Genomic DNA, 24,127 nt, shown 5'->3' with positions numbered 1-24,127 from the left:
CACGAACTGTTTGATTGACACCTTTTAAAAATTATTAGATCATTCGAAATCCAACAGATCTCTTTAAAAAAATGTTGCGAAACACAAACAGCTGTGCAAAAGGTAACATCAAAATGCGATATATATATATATATATATATATATATATATATATATATATATATATATATATATATCTATCTATATAAAAATAAGTTGTCTGTCTGTCTGTGGATGTGTGGATGGATGTGTCAGGTGACGTCACCTGAAAAAACTGGATTAGGTGACGTCAAAACTGAAAAAACTAAAAAAAGGCAAAAACTACAAAAAAAACTAAAAACTAATAAAAAAAAATAAAAAAGCTAAAAAACTAAAAAAACTATAAAGGTAAAAACCAATAAAAAACTAAAAAAAAAACTGAAAAAAACTAAAAAAAGGCAAAAACTACAAAAAAACTAAAAACTAATAAAAAATTAAAAAAGCTAAAAAACTAAAAAAACTAAAAAAAGGTAAAAAACTAAAAAAAATAAAAAATAAAAAAAAACTAAAAAAAAGGAAAAAACTGAAAAATAAGCTAAAATAAAGGTAAAAACCAATAAAAAACTAAAAAGAAAAAAAGGAAAAAACTAATAAATGACGACACTCAAAGAGAAAGCGACCAGGACAAAAGGAATGTTCGATTAGCAATCAACAAAGCACCGGGACACAGGGAGTATAAATGACGACCAGGACATAAGTAAAAAAAAAAACTATCTATATATATAAAAATAAGTTGTCAAACTAAAAAAAGGCAAAAACTACAAAAAAACTAAAAACTAATAAAAAAGCTAAAAAACTAAAAAAACTAAAAAAAAGGCAAAAACTACAAAAAAAACTAAAAACTAATAAAAAAAAATAAAAAAGCTAAAAAACTAAAAAAACTAAAAAAACTAAAAAAAGGTAAAAAACTAAAAAAACTAAAAACTAAAAAAAAAACTAAAAAAAAGGAAAAAACTGAAAAATAAGCTAAAATAAAGGTAAAAACCAATAAAAAACTAAAAAAAAACTGAAAAAACTAAAAAAAGGCAAAAACTACAAAAAAACTAAAAACTAATAAAAAAAGTAAAAAAGCAAAAAAACTAAAAAAACTAAAAAAACTAAAAAAAGGTAAAAAACTAAAAAAAATAAAAAATAAAAAAAAACTAAAAAAAAGGAAAAAACTGAAAAATAAGCTAACATAAAGGTAAAAACCAATAAAAACTAAAAAGAAAAAAAGGAAAAAACTAAAAAAAATTTTCATCTAAAAAACTAAAAAAAACTAAAAAAGGTAAAAACTAAAAGAACTAAAAAAGAAAAAAATAAATGACGACACTCAAAGAGAAAGCGACCAGGACAAAAGGAATGTTCGATTAGCAATCAACAAAGCACCGGGACATAGGGAGTATAAATGACGACCAGGACATAAGTAAAAAAAAAATTAACAAAACTAAAAAGAAGGTAAAAACTACAAAAAAACTAAAAAGAAAAAAAACTAAAAACTAATAAAAAAACTAAAAAATCTAAAAATCTAAATAAACTAAAAAAGAAAAAAAAAGGAAAAAAATAAAGGAGAAAAACAAAACTAAAAAACGAATGTATATACAGACCGGTACACCGGGATACAAATGACGACCGGGACACAGGGAATATAAATGACGACCGGGACACAGGGACACAACTACAACGGGGACACCGGGGGAAACAGGGGGATATAAATGACGACCGGGACAAAAAAACTAAAAAGAAAAAAAAAACTAAAAACTAATAAAAAAACTAAAAAATCTAAAAATCTAAATAAGCTAAAAAAGAAAAAAAAAGGAAAAAAATAAAGGAGAAAAACAAAACTAAAAAACGAATGTATATACAGACCGGGACACCGGGATACAAATGACGACCGGGACACAGGGAATATAAATGACGACCGGGACACAGGGACACAACTACAACGGGGACACCGGAGGAAACAGGGGGATGTAAATGACGACCGGGACACCGGGACAGGGAATGGTCGATTAGCAATCACCATCAACAAAGCTCAAGGGCAATCATTAGAATCATGAGGTATAGATCTGAATACAGATTGTTTTCCCATGGACCATTATATGTTGCATGTTCAAGAGTCGGTAAACCTGACAATCTATTTATATGCAAAGACAATGGGACAGCAAAGAATGTTGTATATTCGCAAGTTTTACGTAGTTAAAACCATATATATATATATCTATCTATATTCACAGGTGGGACATAGGGACACAACTACAATGGCGCATAACTATTATGGCGCGTAACGACTTACGCGCGCGGGGGGGCTTGGGGGGGGGCGCGAAGCGCCCCCACCAACTAGGTGTTGGGGTGGCGCGAAGCGCCACCCCAACAGCTAGTATATATATAAAAATAAGTTGTCTGTCTGTCTGTGGGTCTGTGGATCTGTGGATCAGGTGACGTCATGTTTCGGCTGACGTCATGAAATTAGTTGCCGTCATTTTTGTTATGACGATGCTTAGTATATTGTAAAACACATTAATTTGGTTAATAATATACCATTTAAAACACCAAAATGAACATGCTGGAGTAGTCACTCGGTGAGAGAGGGTGTCAGAACGGAGAATGAAGGTCCAAGGTTCAAATCCTGGTTAGGCTAAAAAAGGTAAAAAACTAAAAACTAAAAAAAAAACTGAAAAAACTAAAAAAAGGCAAAAACTACAAAAAAACTAAAAACTAATAAAAAAATAAAAAAGCCGAAAAACTAAAAAAACTAAAAAAAACTAAAAAAAAGGAAAAATGAAAAATAGAAGAGAAAAAGAATACTAATAAAATTAAAAATAAAAATAAAAAAAATAAAAAAGATAAAAAGCTATAAAAGGTAAAAACCAATAAAAACTAAAAAGAAAAAAAGGTAAAAAACTAAAAAAAAAAATTCATCTAAAAAACTAAAAAAAACTAAAAAACGTAAAAAAAAAAACTAATAAAAGGAAAAAACTGAAAAATAAGCGGGATATAAAACAGGGGGATATAAATGACGACCGGGACACCGGGACATAAGGAATATAAATGAATCAGAAAATACAACTCATGTTTCCAAATGACGTCGTTTGGAGCCCAAATTGAAAATCCAGATCAATTTATGTCTACTTTCAAAGTAAAAGGGCAAATTTATCATAGAGCAGGGTCTCTTCTACCATTCTCAGGCGAGAATCATAAATTTTTACAATTGTACTTCATCAGTGATAGAAATTCTGAATTGAATGCACGTTGCGAAATTTCTCCCAACATTGAAAGGACAATCGTTTCCCAATTACAACATCTTTTCCACGAAAATAATAATTTAGTGCGTCTGTTCAAAACAGCCATCGATTTGATGCCTACTTATACGCATAAAATTGTTATTTCCGCTGACAAAACGCCTCCTGGCCAACATGTGCGTAGATACAATGCTCCAACTATCGACGAAGTGGCCATCGTTATGGTCGGTGATCAGTTTTTACCTCGAGATATTATTCTCAGGGTTTCCACCACACGTGCTACAACTAAAAATAGGCCTACCAATAATACTTTTAAGAAATATAAACCCACCAAAGCTTTGCTATGGCACTCGACCTGCCGTAAAAAAAACAATGGAAAACCTAATAGAGGCCACAATCTTGACAGGGCCTTTTGAGGGTGAGGCTGTTCTTATTCCTCGCATTCCCAAGATTCCAACGGATCTGCCTTTTCAATTTAAAAGATTGCAATTCCCAATTCGATTAGCATTTGCAATCACCATTAACAAAGCTCAAGGTCAATCATTAGAAAAATGTGGTATAGATCTTAATACTGATTGTTTTTCCCATTGACAATTGTACGTTGCATGTTCGAGGGTCGGTAAACCTGACAATCTATTTATATGCAGCGACAATTGGACAGCGAAGAATGTTGTATATTCGCAAGTTTTACGCAGTTAATTTGTATTTTATCTATCTATCTATCTATCTATCTATATAAAAACGAGTTGTATGTATGCATGTTTGTTTCTTTGTAAAAAGAGCGTTTGCATATGATGTCATTATTAGTACATACGGCTTTGTATATGCAGAGACAATGGGAAAGCCAAGAATGTTGTATATTCGCAATTTTTACGTAGTTTAACTCCTGCAGACGAAATGAATGCTTGCCTAAAAAATTCTAATTTATAGGCACACGTAAAAATATTAAAATTAACTACAAATATGCGTGTCCGATTGCAAAACGATGACTCTGGTCAAACAGTAGACTCAATTTCAGGACGTATACAACTACCTGCTGATTTCTGTAATTTAGTGACGTCCAAAAATGAATTGATTGAAAAAGTATTTCCGAATATTCTAAAAAATTATAAAAATAATAAATGGCTAAGTGAAAGAGCGATTCTCGCACCCAAAAATATAGACGTCCACGAAATCAACAATATTGTTTTGAACAAGATTCGAGACCAGGCAGTCCTTTACAAGTCAGTCGACACAGTTTTGGAACCAAATGAAGCGGTTAATTATCCATCTGAATTTTTAAATTCCATAGATCCTTCAGGGTTTCCACCACACGTGCTACAACTAAAAATAGGCGTACCAATAATACTTTTAAGAAATATCAACCCACCAAAGCTTTGCAATGGCACGCGACTTGCCGTAAAAAAAAACAATGGAAAACCTAATAGAGGCCACAATCTTGACAGGGCCTTATGAGGGTGAGGCTGTTCTTATTCCTCGCATTCCCATGATTCCAACGGATCTGCTTTTTCAATTTAAAAGATTGCAATTCCCAATTCGATTAGTATTTGCAATCACCATTAACAAAGCTCAAGGTCAATCATTAGAAAAATGTGGTATAGATCTTAATCCTGATTGTTTTTCCCATGGACAATTGTACGTTGCATGTTCGAGGGTCGGTAAACCTGACAATGTATTTATATGCAGCGACAATTGGACAGCGAAGAATGTTGTTTATTCGCAAGTTTTACGCAGTTAATTTGTATTGTATCTATCTATATAAAAACGAGTTATGTGGATGCATGTTTGTTTGTTTGTAAAAAGAGCGTTTGTATATGACGTCATTATTAGTACATACGGCTTTGCATATGCAGAAAACAATGGGAAAGCCAAGAATGTTGTTTATTCGCAATTTTTGCGTAGTTTGAAACACATATATAAATCTATCTATATTCACAGGTGGGACACAGGGACACAACTACAATGGCGCATAACTCATATGGCGCGTAACGACTTACGCGCGCGGGGGGGCGCGAAGCACCCCACCAACTAGGTGTTGGGGTGGCGCGAAGCGCCACCCCAACAGCTAGTATATATATATATATATATATATATATATATATATATATATATATATATATATATATATATATATATATATATCTACTTTCTATAAATCAGATCCTTCTATGTCAATTTCCCGTATTTGCCATGAATTTGCTTTTGATCAACTTCCATCTGGATTTTCTACAATTTTTACAACAAATTCGCCATATCGTAGCTACCCCACATCTCATAGATCATTGTGGCCCACCTCTATTTGTGACTCACAACAAGGGCCCGTTTTACCCTTCGCCACGTGGGACCAAAAACATGGAATTTTTTACCATTACCTATTTGAGATAGACCTGATAAGATTTTCTTTTTTAATGTATAAAAAAACGCGTTACGACAACGCGTTGTGCTTTGTCAGGATGTTATGGTTTTTCTTGTTTATCTGGGGAAGTGCAACCGTTTAAATTAATAAAAATGTAGTCTGTAGGATGATTTTTCGTTTTCTTTGCAACAGGTAATGTGATTAATTATGCCACAAGGCTTTTGCTTTGTCGTTGGTTCAGGGGCGAATCTGAGAAAAATCTTGAGGGGGGGGGCAATGTGATAAAGGTGTCAATAATTGACATTTTTTTTTTTAATGGAGAAAAAACAGGATAAGAGGGCGCTAGAAAAAATCTTGGATCCGCCAGTACGCTGGTTAACGATGTCTGTTTTGTTGTAAATAAAAACTTACTACACTCGAAAACATCAAACGGGAGAATTAGTCAATTAGTAAAAATTAGTCAATTAGTACGCTGGTTAACGATGTCTGTTTTGTTGTAAATAAAAACTTACTCTGCTCGAAAACATCAAACGGGAGAATTAATCAATTAGTAAAAATGTATTCAATACTGTTTTCCCAATTTATGCTTGGGAGAAGCAAAGAATAAAAACTATTCTAAGCTACAAAACTATTGTAGTTTTGTTTGATAGGTGTTGGTATTTTAAGCAATAGTCATGTACCATTTCATTTGGAATGACAAAGACGATCTAACATAAATTTTGACAATTTTTTTGAACTTTTTTGTTAGGGAAATCATGAATTGGAGTAGTAAAGTTCTTATGAATTTTAGAAATTTCCAGTAACGTTGCAAAAAAAAAGCTTATTTTTTATTTTGGTACATCAAACTATAATTACTTTGCAGTGGTTTGCAAAAACGAAATGTATTAAAATAACTTATGTCGAAAATATTTTAACATATAAGATATTAACCATTTTATGAGGTACTACTGCCGGTTTCAACTTGCTTGTTTTTACAATCTGCTAAATTTCAGAAGTTTTCTGTACAAAATCCATAAATGGTGTTTCGGATTTAGAAGAATTTTAGAAGAAGAATGATGTGTTTCGGATTTAGAAGAAGTCAGTCGTTCTCCTTCATCCTCGGGAAGTTTTCAGCAGAAAAGATATGATAGCACATTGTTATTAATTTCTGCTGCTGTCCTACTGTCATGTACTATAGGGCATTGCTATTCATTTTTGAAATCCTTTGACAGTCAGTCACATTAGGTAATAATCGTTAATATTTTTTTAGATCTTCTTGAAGAACTCGAAAAGAATTTTCTCTAGTTTCTCTTGAGGATATTTTTAATGCATTTGATATGTCTAATTATTTTTCGTTTTTCTTCTATTAGACATTGAAGACGAGATGCCGTTAAGTGTCCGAAGATTTCCAAAAGTAAGAAGTAAGAGCTTGACAACTTTATTTCACTGTGCCATGTGTATTCGCTCCTTTCGCAAAAAATCTGCATGGCTTTCTCATCGGAAAAAACATTCTCCTGAGGAAAAGAATTTCAGCTGTTTCTTCTGTCAACTGACCTTTCGCTTCGAGAAGCATTATTTATCGCATCTTTCCTCCCACAGAAAAGAGCTGAATGCAGTAAGTGAAAATACAAAGAATGTAGACCATGGAGGAAAGGAAAATAGTAAGTTTTTTAGTATATATATATATATATATATATATATATATATATATATATATATATATATATATATATATATGTATATATATATATATATATATATATATATATATATATATATATATATATATATATATATATATATATATATATATATATATATATATATATATATATATATATATATATATATATATATATATATATATATGTGTGTGTGTGTGTGTATATATATATAGTCATAATCTACTCCTTGGTAGGAAAAAAGAACTGTTTAGTCTTCTGGACTCTATATCCTTGTATAGTTATGGAGCCTTGATATGGAATTCTGATTTCAGAAGATGATAGGGCATCTTCTCTGTATTTCTCCATCTTAAAAGATGTCTTTATTTCTTGGATGAAAAGATGGGTAAATTTTTCGTTGTTCATATTATTGACTTACCAATAAAGTGAGTATGCCACTCGATGCCTTTTTAAACTATTTACGAATATAATAATCGCTTCCATCGCAAATTCAAATTTAAGCCCTTTCTTAGCTCTTGAAAATGACAAAAATATTTCTAGTTTTTGGGTATAAAAAGGCTTAAAACATTGGTTTCAAACTTAAAACAAACGACCTAACCTTTAAAACAGACAAAGTTTGCGATAGAAGTGATTATTATACTCGTAAAGAGCTTAAAAAAGGCATCGAGTGATATGTTCAGTTTATTCGTAAGTCGATAATATGAACAACAAAAAATTTACCGAAAGATGTTGCGTGGGCTCTTCTACCAGAACCATGATGCTAGACTATATTGATCTTATTGCTAGCTTTTCAATTTTTCAATCAGGAGTAAAACAGGAGTAGAGGAGTAAGAAAGAACCAAAGTAGAATCGAAAGGCATTTTTCAAAGGAAAGTATGCATTTAGTAAAAGTAATAACATTTGGGAATAAGACTTCAGCTCCCCAAACATTATTTCAGAAGCCATTCCGTTCTTAGCTTTTTTCTTTTCTCAAGACAAAAATGGTGAGTATGTAGAAGAAGAACCAAGAATTCAAAGAAAATAAATCTTAATTAAAATCCTATGTGTTTGAAAAGAATAATTAAGTTTTGTAAAAGTTAACTAAGCAAGCAGTCTATTTTTTGCTTTTTTGGATTGGGGATGGAGTAAGAGCTCAGGTCAGTGTTCGACTCCATTTGTATATACTACCGTCTTTTTAGAGCATTGGATTTTTAAACATAGATTTATCAGATTGATAATTTACAGGTGGGCTCGTGCCTATAATTAGAGGAGCTGATTTTCTATTTCCTCTCCCTTTAGTTCATAGCTTCTGCAATTCTTCGAAGAGTTAAATTAAAGTGACGCGTCAACTTTGCGGAAAAAAACACTCAAATGCTTGAAAAGTCGTAGTCACGATTTTGAGGAATTTTCGTTCCAAAACAAAATCGTCTCCCCCTATTTTTTTAAGAATTGTATTTTGTCCCTCCCCCCCCCCTCTACCTCGGAGAACGGATCAAAACAGTAGGGTCAATCGAAACAAGAGAGACAATCAAAACAATAGAGCCGATCAAAATAAGAGAGCCAATCATAAAAGTTAATTTAGAATTCACTCTATTGGTAGCTTCTCTTTTTGAGAGTTTTGAGCGTTGGTCATTGTACTACTTCATTTGCAAAGAAGAAGCCTTTGCACTTCGACATTTTTAAAGCATTACATTTTGAACCATAAATGTTTCAGATTGATTATTTATTGATGGACGTATACTTACAAAATAGAGAAGTTGATTTTCCATTTCTTTTCTCTTTAGTTCCTAGATGCTGTGATTCGCGGAAATGTGAAATTACAACAACACTTTAATTTTGCAGAAAAAAAACACGAAAACGCTTGAAAAATCGTAGTCATGATTTTTATAAATTTTTGTTTCAAAACAAAATCACCTCCCCCCTTATATTTAACAAGTATCCACCCCCCCACACACACACAATATTTTTTGAATTGGTGTCACTGCTTACATAAGATAAATTCCAATCTATTTGCTGCTGTTGAGCTGAAAACTGTTGTTTATGCTGCTATGTAAAAGGAAAAGAATAACAATTTACAGGCTACAACATTAACCTAATGAAATGTCAGTTGTTGATTGGATTTCGAAACTTGTTCTCTCGAGTTCTGTGAGAACTTTCAACAAATACGAATGGTATGGTTTTCCGCAGGATGTTGGCTAAAAATGCCCGAAATACTCGGAATTGTTGCGGTTTTCCACAAAACACTGTATGCGGAAACTAAGAGTTGGAACTATTTAATTACTTTACACTGATAAATATTATAGGAAACCCACGAAACTTGGATATTTGGATCTGAAAATCCACTGTTGTTGTTTAGTTTTTTTCTGGGTTTATTTTTCGTCACTTTCATCACTTAAGGTTACAAAAATAAAATCTGGACAAATGGGGTAAAGTTAATTTTCAGAAACTGTTTTATTGTTAGCTTCTCTTTTCAGATGATGGAAATGCTAAAAGTGGAATAGAAGAAGAAAAGAAGAATTTAGAGAGAAGGACATCTTCTATCAAAACCTGTCACATTTGCAAGAAAGAATTCAATTCCATTAAAGATCTGAGGGCGCATATCATTTTACATGCTGGTGTCCGAGTTTTCCCTTGTAATTTATGTGATCGCCTTTTACAGTCTAAACGAATTTTGAGGAAGCACAAGTAAGTTGGACTTTCAAAATATATATGGTAAGCTACTTCAGAAATGCGTCAGCTGGATTTTATTACTATTAGCAAGCATTAATAATAATAATAATTGATTTCTTACCCACTATGCAACTACACAAGTGGGGTTATATAACAAGAGCAAGAACAAAAGGGAGAATAGAACAACAAAAATCGCACTTACTAATAGAGCAGAGGCGTTATATTGTCGAAAAGGTGTAAGGGAAAAAATCTTGTTTTCTTTGTCTTGATACTTAAAAACACAAAAGATAAAAGTAAATCTGTCCCAACATATCCTTGGACCAACCGTCTAGGGCTGAACGGAAAGCAGGTTTAAGGGAAATGGGAACTTCCCGGGAGGGTGTAACGAGTGGGGCTTTGAATAGATTAGGATGAAGGAGGAGCGTACTTAGGTGTGTTGGGCTCTAGAGGCTTGGTACTGCGGTGAGTTGTTAGCAGTAGTAGTAGTAGTATATCCTCGAGCCATAGCGGTATTACGATACCATTACCGAAGGTAAACCAAAATTTAAAATTTCTTAAATAAATCTCTCGGAGATCTTTTTTTTTTCTGAAGTGAGTAAAGCCTCGTAGAAAACAAAACAACTTGAACATAAGTTAGCAAGCGTTTTCTAAGAGTATCACCCGCATTTGAACGATCTTAGCTGAACAAACTGAGTATAAGGTTTTCCTTTAACATATCCAAGAATCAGAGTACCCATGGCTAATATACCTATTCAAACATAACCCTCTAGTCACTATATCTGTATAACAAACAATTAGAAAAAGGCTTCAGTTCAAGCTTTTTTATGCAAAACTTAAAATTGAAAATTGGATATTCACAGTTGTCTGTATTTAATGAAAAATCGACAAAATATCTGAGAAATCAGTTTAGCAGAGAGTGCTAATCTCGTTTTAGTCCGGCGTATAACCAAAAGATCCAAGTTCAGGAGAGTTTTTCCTTCCCGTTTCTGTGTTCTCCCATTGCCTTTCCTATGCTCTTTAGAAAAAAATGTGTCAAAATGATTCATATGAAGGGGGGTAGAACATAATCCTGCTTAGCTCCTAATTTAAAACGAAACCAGATGTCCTCATCATTTCCTACTTTAACCGCAGCAACGTTATTCTCGTACATAGTACTAATCATTTTAATGTATTTGTCTGATATACCATAAGGATAAGACCTTTGCTAAAGTTTTTCTATCAACAGAACTGACGCTTTTACATAACCATAAAACTAAGGACCAAAGGTGGTTGATAACTCAGGTACTTCTGAATTATTCGACAAATAAAAACGCACTGAAAGCGCCCTTTCTAAAAACGTACTGTTCTTCTCCTGTAACTTTGTCTACAGCATCTTTCAGTCTTAAAAGTATCATATTACTAAGTAATTTGCTACATACTACGTACTAATGCGTCGATAATTATCACGTTCACTCTTATAACTTTTCTTATACAGCGGTTTAATTAGGGTTTTCCTAAAATCACTAGGTACTTCCCCTTTTTCAAAAATCTTGTTCATAATCTTCAGTAACTTGTTTCTAACCTCAGAGCCATCATATTTAAGAAACTCATTTACCACACTATCAGCACCTGGGATCTTATTAATTTTTTCTTTATCCTTTTAGTCGTGTTGCTAATTCTTCCTCACAAAACAAGTTTTTCTTTTTATCCAAGGTATCACGAGATTTTTCATTTTCCTCTATATCTTTTCCTGCAACTATATCTCAGTTTAGCACATTCCAAAAATATTCTGCCCATCTCTTTTTAACTCTTTCCTTGTCACTAATTGTGATCCCGTTCCTATCTTTAACTGGTACAAGCCCGGATTGACTACTCCCTCTCAGTTTATTAACATGTCGGTACAATATTTTACTATTATGCCGTCTAGCTGCATCTTCCAGATCCTGAGCAATTTCCATGACCTCCCCTTTGCATCTCTTTAGTTCATATTTTAATGCTTTCCCCGCTTTCTTTACATTCCTCTTGTATTTACATAATCCATCACACAGATAAATCTGGTACAATCCCCTTGTCCTCTCTATTAAACATAAAGCTTTTTCGCTAATATTCCTAGCTGCATTGCTAACTTTCTTTCCTATCTTTCTTTCTTTCCTAGGAACTTCACAAATCGTTTTCATAAAATTATTCTATCCATCTTCTGCGTTGTCAAATTTTAAACTCTCCAGTTTAGTATTCAACTGTTCATGGAAAGTTTCTCTTAGATTCTCATCCTGGAGTCTACAAACATTATAGCTTCCCGAGAAGTAGTTACTCTTCCAAATAGCAATATCTGTCATATAGAAATATTAGTGGTTGTAGTGCAACTGTTCGTGGCTATTTAGCAGAGAGTGCATTCGACTCCTGATTTTAAGACGTGGTGGCTGTTTAAAAGAAAGTGGATTTGTTGACCATCAGTGACAGATCTCAGCTTAAATTCACTGCATTAAGCTCTATTGGACACAGAATTGGTTTTTAGTAATTTTAAAGCCATTATTGTTTATTTAAAAAGAAGACATATCACTTCATCCCCTGTGAAAGTGATTTTCCTTGCTGCTCAAGATAAAGGATTGTATTTCTCCTGTACGGGTTTTTGGCTATGGTGACGGGATTGATGCAGTTTCCATATTGAACCAACACCATTTTGTGGTGTTTCAGGCACCACATTTTCGTGGTGTTTCATGGGAACTTTTATCAAAATTCCCATAAATGGGTTTTGCAATAAACCTTTACCATTGAGATTAATTGGAATAATAGATAAAAATTCTGAAACAGCTTCAAGTGCCGATTCTTTTTCACTTGTAAGTTTTTTTTTCAATGCACTTTTAAATTTTTGATTACTATGGGCTAGAAGCTCGTTCCCTATTAGATTGCATCTGACGCCTCAGCCATGGTAGGATTTAAGCAACCTATGAAAGTGTGACTTAAAACTTAAATATGTGCCTATATTTTTAGACTCACGCACCACTCAGATCAACAAGAAGACTTGGCCAATAAAGTCTTGACCAACGAAGACCAGGCTGAGACGTCAAGAACAAAACTACAACAAACATCCAAAAAAAATGTGTGCACAGAATGTGGAGAATCATTTCGACAGGCTGTATCACTTCGTATTCATATGGCATCACATTCTGGCTTAAGACCATATGAATGTCAAACTTGTAAGGTATTGAAACGGCTAGTTGAATTCTGTTGACCACAACTTTTTAAATAAACATTGGTTAGATCTTAGCAAATAGGAAAGACATATTTTGGGAAATACAATAGGCATGGGTAATAGCAAATTTAGTCTTGCCACATGTGATAGGGAATTCTTCCACCTAAGAGAGGACCGGAGGGCCATATTCGAAGGCTCTCTACAGAAAATTTGAAAAGTTGTTTCCCGTCACAGTTGTCTTTTATTTTAAAACAATTGAATATCAAAGGTATCAGGTATTGAAAATTTCACTAAATCTATTTTTAAGACAATATCATGTTAAGCAGTGGAGTGCTAGTTTATAGAAGAATTGGACTAAAAATTGGTTATAGTTAATTTTATTGAGTTTGTACAAAAGAAATGCCCCATGTACATACATATCTGAATGCGTATAGTTGCAAAGAAGCCGGCTTTGTATGCTTCTCTCACCTTTATCTGGCCTTTAACTCGCACGAGTGACACTTAGCTGAAACGGCCTTCAGACCACACATGCGTATTATCATGACGTCACTTGTTTTTTTATAGTTACCATTGGTTTTGTTTAGCCTTTATTCTTTCTCAAGGTTTTTTAAACAAGACTAGGCTGATTGGTTTAGAACTGTTTTTTGCAAAAGAAAAAGTATACCTTCACACACACTTGTGTTTATATATAAATATAGTTCTACAGTTCATCTCTTGCTGACAAATAGCTGGTTTTGTTGGCTTTTATCTTCTCTATCTGCTCGATTGAGCAGATAGAGTCAGTTCTTGTCAGCGGCAGTCTCAGACTTACGGTTCATGCAAATATAGCCCAAAATCAGTGTTTTGAAGAGAGCGAAGTATTGAAAAGACTTGGGGGAGGAGCTCACACAGCTGTCTTGGTCTCAGACAGCCTAATGCTGGAATGTGTTGTTAATAATGGTGTACTAGTAGTAGCTGTAGTAGTAGATTACGACTACATTAAATCAGCGAGTAGAAAATATGCTAAAACAAAACCTCCATAAATAGGGTAAACAATGACAATCTTGATACGACATTCTTTGTTTGACATTCTTCTGCTCTAGTATGCTTGTTATCAAGCCCTCGAATTTCTTGTTTCATGTTTTGTATAGCTTAGGTCTATTCATATTGTTTCAAAATTGTTTTGCGTAAATTTTTCCATTCTTAGCGTGACTAGTTTTCCTTTTTTGGATTTTTTAGTGTAAAGAAGACAGGAACGCTCTTTGTTGTTGGTATAACATTAACTACGACAAATCTCTCCCTCTCTTAAATAAATCCTTTCCCTTGTGTATCTACTACACAGTTGGTGATTCCTTGCAGTTTCCTAATCAATCTTTATAATCTTTTTCCGTTGTAAAAATTAGGGCCTTCCATATCTGAAGATAGTCCTCATAATCTACTGATGTTCTTGTATTGTTATAGTTAATAATGAACTCTTGTATTTTAGATGCGTTTTGACAAGGCTTGCGAGCTGTCCCGACATAAGAAGATTCATTCTAAGAACTATCGTCCCTTTGGGTGCCCTCAGTGTGGTCGAGCCTTTTCTTCAAAGCACCATATGCAACGTCATGTTTTGTCTGTTCACTTAAAGGAAAAACGCTACGCTTGTGATTTGTATGCTATTTTCTATTCCTTTTAGTCTATAGATTTCAGTAATAATAATAATGATAATGAAGACAGGAACATTCGCAGCAGGATTTTTGGGACCTGAATCCCCCAAATTCCAAAAATTTTCCAAATTTCTAGACACTTGTTATTATAAATATCTGATATATTTCTATTATCATTCGTTAGAAGAATCCTTCTCACGTGCCTAGACAAAAGGTCTTCGACGAATATCCCTGAATGAATCGTTATCGTAAGCTCTGAAAGGGCCACTTCCGGCTTTGAGGGAAAAGGTAAATATAATACAAATAAGTTTTTATGGCACTTGGTATTAACCAAGTGACATATAGCAATCGCAAATTCTGTCGGTCTGTCTGTCTGTCTTTCGGTCCCGGTTTTGCTACTTTTGGCACTTCCAGATAATCTAGGACGATGAAATTTGGCAGGCGTATCACGAACCGGACCAGATTAAACTAGAAATTGTCGTTTTCCCAATTTGCCCATCTGGGAGGGAGTGGGGGCCGGTTAATTCGAAAAAAATTGAGTATTTTTAACTTACGAATGGTTGATCAGATCTTAATGAAATTTGATTTTTGGAAAGATATCGTGTCTCAGAGCTCTTGTATTAAATCCCAACCGGATCTGGTGACATTGGGGTGGAGTTGGAAGGGGGACACCTAAAATCTTGGAAAACACTTAGAGCGGAGGGATCGGGATGAAACTTGGTGGGAAAAATAAGCACTAGTTCTAGATACATGATCGACATAACCGGAACGGATCCGCTCTCTTTGGGGTAGTTAGGGGGGGGGGGGTAATTCTGAAAAATTAGAAAAAATGAGGTATTTTTAACCTACGAACGGGTGATCGGATCTCAATGAAATTTTATATTGAGAAGTATATCGTGTCTCAAAGCTCTTATTATAAATCCTGACCGGATCTGGTGACATTGGGGGGAATCTACAATCATGGAAAACCCTTAGAGTGGAGGGATCGGGATGAAACTTAGTGGGAAAAATAAGCAGAAGTCTTAGATACGTGATTGAAATAATTGGAACGGATCCGATCTATTGGGGGGGGGGGGGGGATTCTGAAAAATTAGAAGAAATGACGTATTTTTAAGTTGCGAAGGACTGATCGGATCTTCATGAAACTTCATATTTTGAAGGACCTGGTAACTCAGATCGCTTATTTTAAATCTCAATCAGATCCATCGTCATTGGGGGGGGGGGCAGTTAGGGGGACCGGAAATCTTAGAAAATCCTTAAAGCGGAGAGATCAGGATGAAACTGGATGGGAAGAATAAAAACAAGTCCAAGATACGTGACTGACATAACCGGACCGGATCCGCTCTCTTTGGTGGAGTTGGGGGGGGGGGGTAATTTGGAAAAATGAGGTACTTGTAACTTACGAAGGGGTGACCAGATCTTAATGAAATTTGATATTTAGAAGGATCTTGTGCTTTTAAGCTCTTATTTTAAATTTCGACCAGATCCTGTGACATTGGGGGGAGTTGGAGGGGGAAACCGGAATTCTTGGAAAACGTGAAAATTGGGGTATTTTTATCTTACGAATAGGTGATCGGATCTTAATGAAACTTGATATATAGAAGGATCTGATGTCTCAGATTCTCCATTTTCGACTCGAATTGGATCCAGGGACATAGGGGGTTGGAGGAGGGGAACGGAAATCTCGGAAAACACTTAGAGTGGAGAAATCGGGGTGAAACTTGATGGGAAGAATAACCATAAGTTCTAGATGCGTGATTGATCTAATTGGAATGGATCCGTTCTCTTTGGAGGAGCTGGGGTGGGGGTGTTAATTTGGAAAAATTAGAAAAATTGAGGTATTTTTAACTTAAGAACGGGTGACCGGATCTTAATGAGATTTGATATTTAGAAGGAATTCATGTCTCAGAGTTCTTATTTCGAATCCCGACCAGATCTGTTGACACTGGGGGGAGTTGGAGGAGGAAATCGGAAATCTTGGAAAACGCTGGGGGGGAATCGGATAAAGCTTGGTGGATAGAATAAGCAAATGTCCTAGATAGGTGATTTACATAACTGTACTGGATTCGCTCTATTTAGGGGAGTTGGGGGGGAGGAGTTAAGTGCTTTGGCGAGTTTGGTGCTTCTGGACGTGCTAGGACGATTAAAATTGGTTGGCGTGTCAGGGAGCTTCACAAATTGACTCGGTAAAGTCGTTTTCCCAGATTCGACCATGGGGGGGGGGCTAAAGGGAGAGGAAAAATTAGAAAAAAATGAGGTCTTTATAACTTTCCAGTGGGTGATTGAATCTTAATGAATTTTGATATTTAGAAGGACATCGTGACTCAGAGCTCTTAATTTAAATCCCGACGTGCATTAAGTCGATGATTTTCCTTTTAAATCTATCTATTGATTCTCAGAATTTTGTTAGAGCTCATACCATATGAGCTATTGGCTCTTAGCTCTTCTTGCCTCGTCACAAGTGCCAATTGAGCTCTTAGCTCTTGTTTTATTATAATAATAGGTCAATTAAAAGTAAAAAATAATTTAAAAAATCGTTCTTGGGCAAGTAAAATAAACAATGAGTAAACAGAGAATAAAAAGGATAAATCTAAATAAAAGAAGTTGGATTCATGTTGAGGCCTTAAGTAAGAGGAAAATTTCTAGGGATCGTTGTCACCCACCATTGTGAGTAATGGGATTGGTTGAAAGGTCAAGTAGAGAATATCATGTCAAAGGGAAGCGTAATCTTTTGGGGGGATAAATCTGCTGTATGGAATTTTGATTATAACGCTTGCAAAACTTGCATATTGGTCATTTAATATTTCCCAAAAAAATTTAGGTTAGTTTTTCCTGAAGAGATATGAACAAATGACTTTAGTGTCTTGAAAAATGCCCTCTTCAACGATCTTTGTTGGGCAACTTCTACCAAGTGACCATAGAAACAGGAATTGCTGAAAGACTGTAGATAGTCATGTTTTCGCGAGCTCTTTTCACTTTTTTTTTCACATGCCACCAGCAAAAGGTTCCTAAGTTTTTTGGTAATGCTGGTTATTATCTAAATTGAGTTGATTTTAGAGTAGAAAGAGGGGAATAGCTGTTTTTTAATCACTTTGATTCTTTTTCAGGTTTGATGTGAGATAAATCAGTTGAATAAGTTATTTGAGATGTATGAATCCAAAAATCTCTAAAGTGAATTTAATATTTAGAATTTTTTAAGGTATCGGCTTATAAAAACAATCTAACGTTTCATGAGGATATTTTCCACTTTTTGCAACAATAAGAATTTTTTAGGGGGCACTTTGAGAAGTAAATATGAAAAAGGTAATTTGTACATCAAATGTAAGCTTATTAATAATGGATAGTCACTTAATCCGTTATAGAAAATCATTAATTAACAACTTGACATCTTAACTGCCACGCTTGCTTTGCTTGGCTCAGACCACGGGTTTTAATAGTGAAATCAAAATGGAATGAATAAGAATTACCGCAAAGGAAAAGTAACTACTTTGATCTTTGATTGGACGAAGACAAGTAGATTTCACGGTTTTGTAAATTTTAACGTTTGCTAACAAAAAAATGAGCGTAGGGTTATTTTCAACTTGCTGTTGCATTTAAACCCTTTGAACAGTAGCTCCTTTAACTTTCGTTTCACAAAAGTGAGTCACGGGAGTTTTTTTGGCCACGAAAATACATAAATTTTAGCTCATTTTTGAAATATTATATTTGAAAGTCTTACAAATTTTAATTTTTGCTAACAAGCATTGAGTACAAGGTTGTTTACAACTTGCAGTTTTATCTATGTTTATATCTGAAAACGGCATGCTTTTAATCCGACACCTCATGTACACCCTTGTTGAACTTGGAACAGACCATAGCTCAGCCAGCGGGGGTGCTACCTTTTACTCCACCCCCAGTAGAATCTTAATAGGATAAATAAATAGAAACAGAAGTAAAATAAACCTTGAAGTTTAGAGCGAATTTTAGCTCCTTATTTTTAATTTTAGATTTTAATATTTCTTTTTTAATTTTAACCTGTACTAAAAAAAAACTGGCAGTAAGTAGCACTTTGGTTAGGTGGAATATAGATAATGTTTACATTTTTAGCCTAAAGTTAAGTTTCCAAGTACAAATTTCGAATATGTATCAGAGTTTATTTTATCTTGCATCCTATCAGTGAATCTTGAAATAAGCTGATCAACTTCAACTGAAGGTGACTGATTCAATCACCAATCAAAGATTGACATCGCAGGGGAAGATGATATTTACATATGTATCTGGTTGGCAAAATACTCCTTTGTCGTTTTCTGTAGGGAAGATTTTCTTATGGACGAGAGAAAATATTAGAGAAAAGATGGAGAAAATTGAGACTGAGAGAAAAACGTTATGTAATAGTGGTTTGATGAATCGCGTAGGATTAAAAGCCACAACTAGGTCCAATACTTACTTCATAAATTGTAAGTAAGATAAGACAAGATTCATTGCTGAAAAAAGGCTATGACTGAAAAAAGCCTAAAATGGGCCGAATACGTCAATAACCAAAAAAGGAACAACAACAAAAAATTAAAAAAGTTCGATGTTGCTATTTTTATATTGTTTAAGCTATTGAAAGTATTAGCCCCAAGCAAGGGTTACAGTACCGCCATTGTAGGCTACGAACCTTCTTCTTTGTCAAGTAGACTTCTTTTTGAGCCTGGACTAAGAGCTTAAACTGTCTTGCGGTCGGACCGCAAAAAGTCAACTTGTTGTTTCCATTCCTCTACGTGGCTCTGAGGATGAGAAAGCAGGATTTCCCTTCCAGGTTCGGGAAGAAGATTGAAGTTTTTGGTAGATTAGAGGTTGACAACAACAAAAAATGTCAATACATACAAATCTCTTTTTCTCTCCCTTTTCGTCTCTTCCCCTCTCTCTCTCTCTCTCTCTCTCTCTCTCTCTGTCTCTTTCTCTCTTTATCTCTGTATCTCTCTTCTCTTGTCCTCAGAAAATATTTTCTTCATTTGTTCTGTTTCTTTTTCTCTTTGGTTTTAGTACGTAAAAGAAGGCCATGAAACGGAGATTAGGACCGCCAATAGGGACTGTAAAGTTCATTGCCCTATTCTTGACTTTTTTAAATGGTGATTTCAAGTAAATTAGTGCCATGTTTATCAATATAATTCATTTATATCATTATTTTACAGTTGCTCCAAGCGATTTCCGACAATGTCAAATCTTGAACAGCATCGAGTAACTCACAGTACTGAACGTCCATATCAATGTGACTACTGTGACATGACGTTCACATGCAATGCCTATAAACGAAAACATATGAATATTACACATGCGCTTATCAAACCGTTTAAATGTGGATTTTGTTCTGTTTCATTTTCATCAAGCTATCACCTGAAGAGACACCTGATGATCCATTCAGAGTCAAAGCCATTTTCGTGTGATCAATGTGGCTTCTCTTGTCTGTCAAAATACGCCCTGCAAAGACATACAGCCGTTCATACAGGAATTAAACCTTTCTCGTGTGAGCATTGCCCAGCTGCTTTCGCTTTCAATGAAAGGTTTTCTTTTTGTTTATTTACTTTTATATGTGTTTACATTTTGGTAAAATTATAGCAAATCGTATAACTGGCTTTCGTATAAAGTGAATATACACTCGATGCCTTTTTTTATGCTTTTTACGAATATAATAATCGCCTCTACCTTAAATTTAAATTTAAGCACTTTTTAACCTAGTCTAACCCAACCTAACCTAAACTAACCTTATTATAAAAAATTTTAGCACTGAAAAAATGTAGTATTATTTTGTCGAAAATGGCGCGGAGAAAACGTAGTATTATTTTGTCGGAAACGACGGATAACTCGTACTTTAATTGAAAATTCGTCATTTCTAAGAGCTTAAAAAGTGCTCAAATTTGAATTTGTAGTAGAAGCGATTATTATACTCGTAAAGAACATAAAAAAGGCATCAGTGGTATGTCCGCTTTATTAGTAAGTCAGTTGTATGAACTGTCATAATTTTTTAAAAATTCGTCATTTTTAAGAGCTAAAAAGTGCTTAAATCTCAATTTAAGGTAGAAGTGATTATTATATTCGTAAAGAGCATTAAAAAGGCATCGAGTGGTATATTCACTTTATACGAAAGCCAGTTATACGATTTGCTATAATTTTACCTACATTTTTACGTTGAAGAAGATGGGTGCAGGGGTGGATCCAAAGATATCTGAAGATCCCTTCAAAGTCAAAATCGTTTGATTTGATCAGTGTAGCCTATGTATGTCTAAATACGCGCTGCAAACACATGCCTTAGTGTTTCTTTGTTCGTGCTACCTTCGCTTTTAGTAAAAGGGTTTACCTTGTATTTATCTTTTGGAATTGGGCAAAAACTAAATTGGGCAATTATATCTAACTTTGCAGGAAATAGGAAGAGTGATAAATGAATGTTTTGTTCCAAACCACTACTCACCTGCTCAAAAGGCTGAATTTGTCTTCTTGCCAGATAAATATAAAGATTAAGACAACGTGGGTAATAACTACATAAATTAATCTCATACTGTACACTCTTAATATTCAGACAGCACATCTAATGATTAATTTGGGGTCGATATTCGATTTATTGTGATCAATATGAATTCTTGTGAAAATATGCTCTGAAATGCATGGCACATTTTTTTGTCTTTTCAATTGCAAATGTTAAAAGTTTTTCATGCGCTTTAAGTGACATGACGGTGTACTGTGTCTCAAGTAGTGTTTGAAGCTAATTATTTTTTAAATGATTTTTTTATTCTTTTAAGTGTAGTATTTTGCTAACTATTTTTTTTAAGAGAAAGACATATATAATAAGAGACAATAAGATATAGATATAATATAATAAGAATAAGAAATATAATAATATATAATATAATAAGAGATAATAAGAGAAAGACAGGATAATAATTGAAGACTGAAAAGGCAAGTCTGCTTTACAAAAAAAGGAATTAATGTCATCACATGCTCAACTTTTTCTCCCTCATTTTATTGGGTTTTGCAAAAATGTCTAATAATTGACGCGATCAAACACTCCTATGGTACTTCACTCCTTAAGACATAGAATTCAAACCATAGTTGAAGTTCTATTAAAGAAAGGAAAAAATCAATAGTAAACATGACTGTATAGCACTATTGCTCTCTCCCACGTCCTCTTAATTGTACTTCTCTGGAAGATTCTTACATATGCTGATAAATTGAAAATTCAATCCACTTTCTTCCGTTTCGCAAAATATCTACTGTCTACTGTGATATAGAATTCGGCCTTAAAGTTCAAAGCTCTTAATTAGTCTTTGCATAGCCGATCCTGCTATAGCTGTTGCTAAACCTATATAGTAACATAGTCAAAAAATTCCAAACGTGCTTGAAACCAACACTAGCTACAGTGTCATAGTTGTATAATATTTCTTTTAATATATTGCTCCGTCGTTTTCCTTTTATATAAAAACGATTTTTCAATAAATATATAATAATACAGGAATGAAAGGGTTGGTTTCCCATAATGTTGGTCCCAATGAATTTTCTGCCCCCTTGAGAAACAGTAGAAAATTTTTTTTTAAACCGTGAGATTTTGTAACCATTCAAAAAAAGTTCTAAGCACTTTTAAATTCCCCGGTTAAAATCTTCTTGAGATTTACACCTGAAAATGCGATTTTCCAAAGCTCAACACCAATTGGAATACTGATGTAACCCTTTCCATGATTGGGTCTTCACCGTGTGAGCCTGTAATAACCAGTGTAGCCTATAGTGTTGATAATGAAGCTCAACACCAACTGGAATACTGATGTAACCCTTTCCATGATTGGGTCTTCACCGTGTGAGCCCGCGATAACCAGTGTAGCCTATAGTGTTGATAATGAAGCTCAACACCAACTGGAATACTGATGTAACCCTTTCCATGATTGGGTCTTCACCGTGTGAGCCCGCGATAACCAGTGTAGCCTATAGTGTTGATAATGAAGCTCAACACCAATTGGAATACTGATGTAACCCTTTCCATGATTGGGTCTTCACCGTGTGAGCCCGCGATAACCAGTGTAGCCTATAGTGTTGATAATGAAGCTCAACACCAATTGGAATACTGATGTAACCCTTTCCATGATTGGGTCTTCACCGTGTGAGCCCGCGATAACCAGTGTAGCCTATAGTGTTGATAATGAAGCTCAACACCAACTGGAATACTGATGTAACCCTTTCCATGATTGGGTCTTCACCGTGTGAGCCCGCGATAACCAGTGTAGCCTATAGTGTTGATAATGAAGCTCAACACCAATTGGAATACTGATGTAACCCTTTCCATGATTGGGTCTTCACCGTGTGAGCCCGCGATAACCAGTGTAGCCTATAGTGTTGATAATGAAGCTCAACACCAATTGGAATACTGATGTAACCCTTTCCATGATTGGGTCTTCACCGTGTGAGCCCGTGATAACCAGTGTAGCCTATGGTGTTGATAATGTATGGCTATATATCAGACCTACAAATGAGAAAAAAAAGGAAAAAAATATAAGGTGCCACAAGGCAGAGCGGTTATTGATTCCACTTCTATATGGCTGAATTTTTTAGCCGGAGAGTCTTTTTTTACGGCAACTTTCTAACTATAAGCTATTTCATTATTGACGACCTTAATAAACGTTTTATACCCCGAAACGTTTTAACTTGAGAGTTTGACTCAACAAAATTGAATTTTTGTATTCCAATTTTGTGGCCTTGCTTTAGTGGTTGAAGCTCATCCGTTGTCACCTAACATGGCGTTTGTTGGCTTGGCCAAACGAGTTTCAAGATTATATCTTGGAACGCTGGAAGAAAACGATACCCTGTCTCAGCCCTTAAGGCTGGCTTCTGTACAAAATAGCAAAATGCTCTAAAAAATGCCAGAGGACTCAGTGGATCGAGATTGATCGAATTTCTGAGGATAGATAAGAAAAAAGTTGCACTTCAGTCTGATTTTATTCACTCGCCATTTTGGATACTTTTAGAAGTAGCATTCCTTCGACTCCTGTAAAGTGATTCTAACCTATTTCATGGATTTTAAATATTATCTATTTCATACTTTTCCTAAGCTTCTAATGGAAAATTATGGATGTTAGATTATTTAAAAGACCAATATAATTACCATCGCTATTTAGATAATCAAATTCAATTTTATAGTTAACTGTAGCCGTTTTAAAAAACATAATATACTATTAAATAAAAGTGGAATAAGCACATTTGGCCATTAATTGGATAAGTTAAGATAAAACAGTTCATCTCACCAAAACGGGTAGATATAATAACACATTGATTCTCTCTGGGGTTTGAATTATTACTGACAAGAACTGGCAGCTTGCCATTTAAAAAATCTGGCAGCTTGCCATGTAAAAAAAATGGCTGCTTGCCTGAAAATTGGATGAGCCATACAAGGTACTAAGACTAATTGAAACGAGAATATC

General features: G+C 34.4%; 1 protein-coding gene across 1 annotated transcript in view; it reads left to right on the top strand.

The window, feature by feature from the left end:
* The window catches only part of LOC136035244 (zinc finger protein 345-like), a 47,422-nt gene that overhangs the window by 7,282 nt on the left and 16,013 nt on the right, over positions 1 to 24,127 (top strand). The window contains exons 4-8 of the mRNA XM_065716904.1: positions 6,945 to 7,235; positions 9,710 to 9,920; positions 12,876 to 13,086; positions 14,543 to 14,709; positions 19,862 to 20,230. Of these exons, the coding sequence (XP_065572976.1) occupies positions 6,945 to 7,235; positions 9,710 to 9,920; positions 12,876 to 13,086; positions 14,543 to 14,709; positions 19,862 to 20,230 (1,249 nt within the window). The remainder of the gene's footprint in view (positions 1 to 6,944; positions 7,236 to 9,709; positions 9,921 to 12,875; positions 13,087 to 14,542; positions 14,710 to 19,861; positions 20,231 to 24,127) is intronic.

This window comes from Artemia franciscana, chromosome 14 (genome assembly GCF_032884065.1).
Source record: "Artemia franciscana chromosome 14, ASM3288406v1, whole genome shotgun sequence".
In the NCBI taxonomy this organism is placed as follows: Eukaryota; Metazoa; Arthropoda; class Branchiopoda; order Anostraca; family Artemiidae; genus Artemia; species Artemia franciscana.
This window is presented reverse-complemented; position numbering and strand designations above follow the sequence as displayed.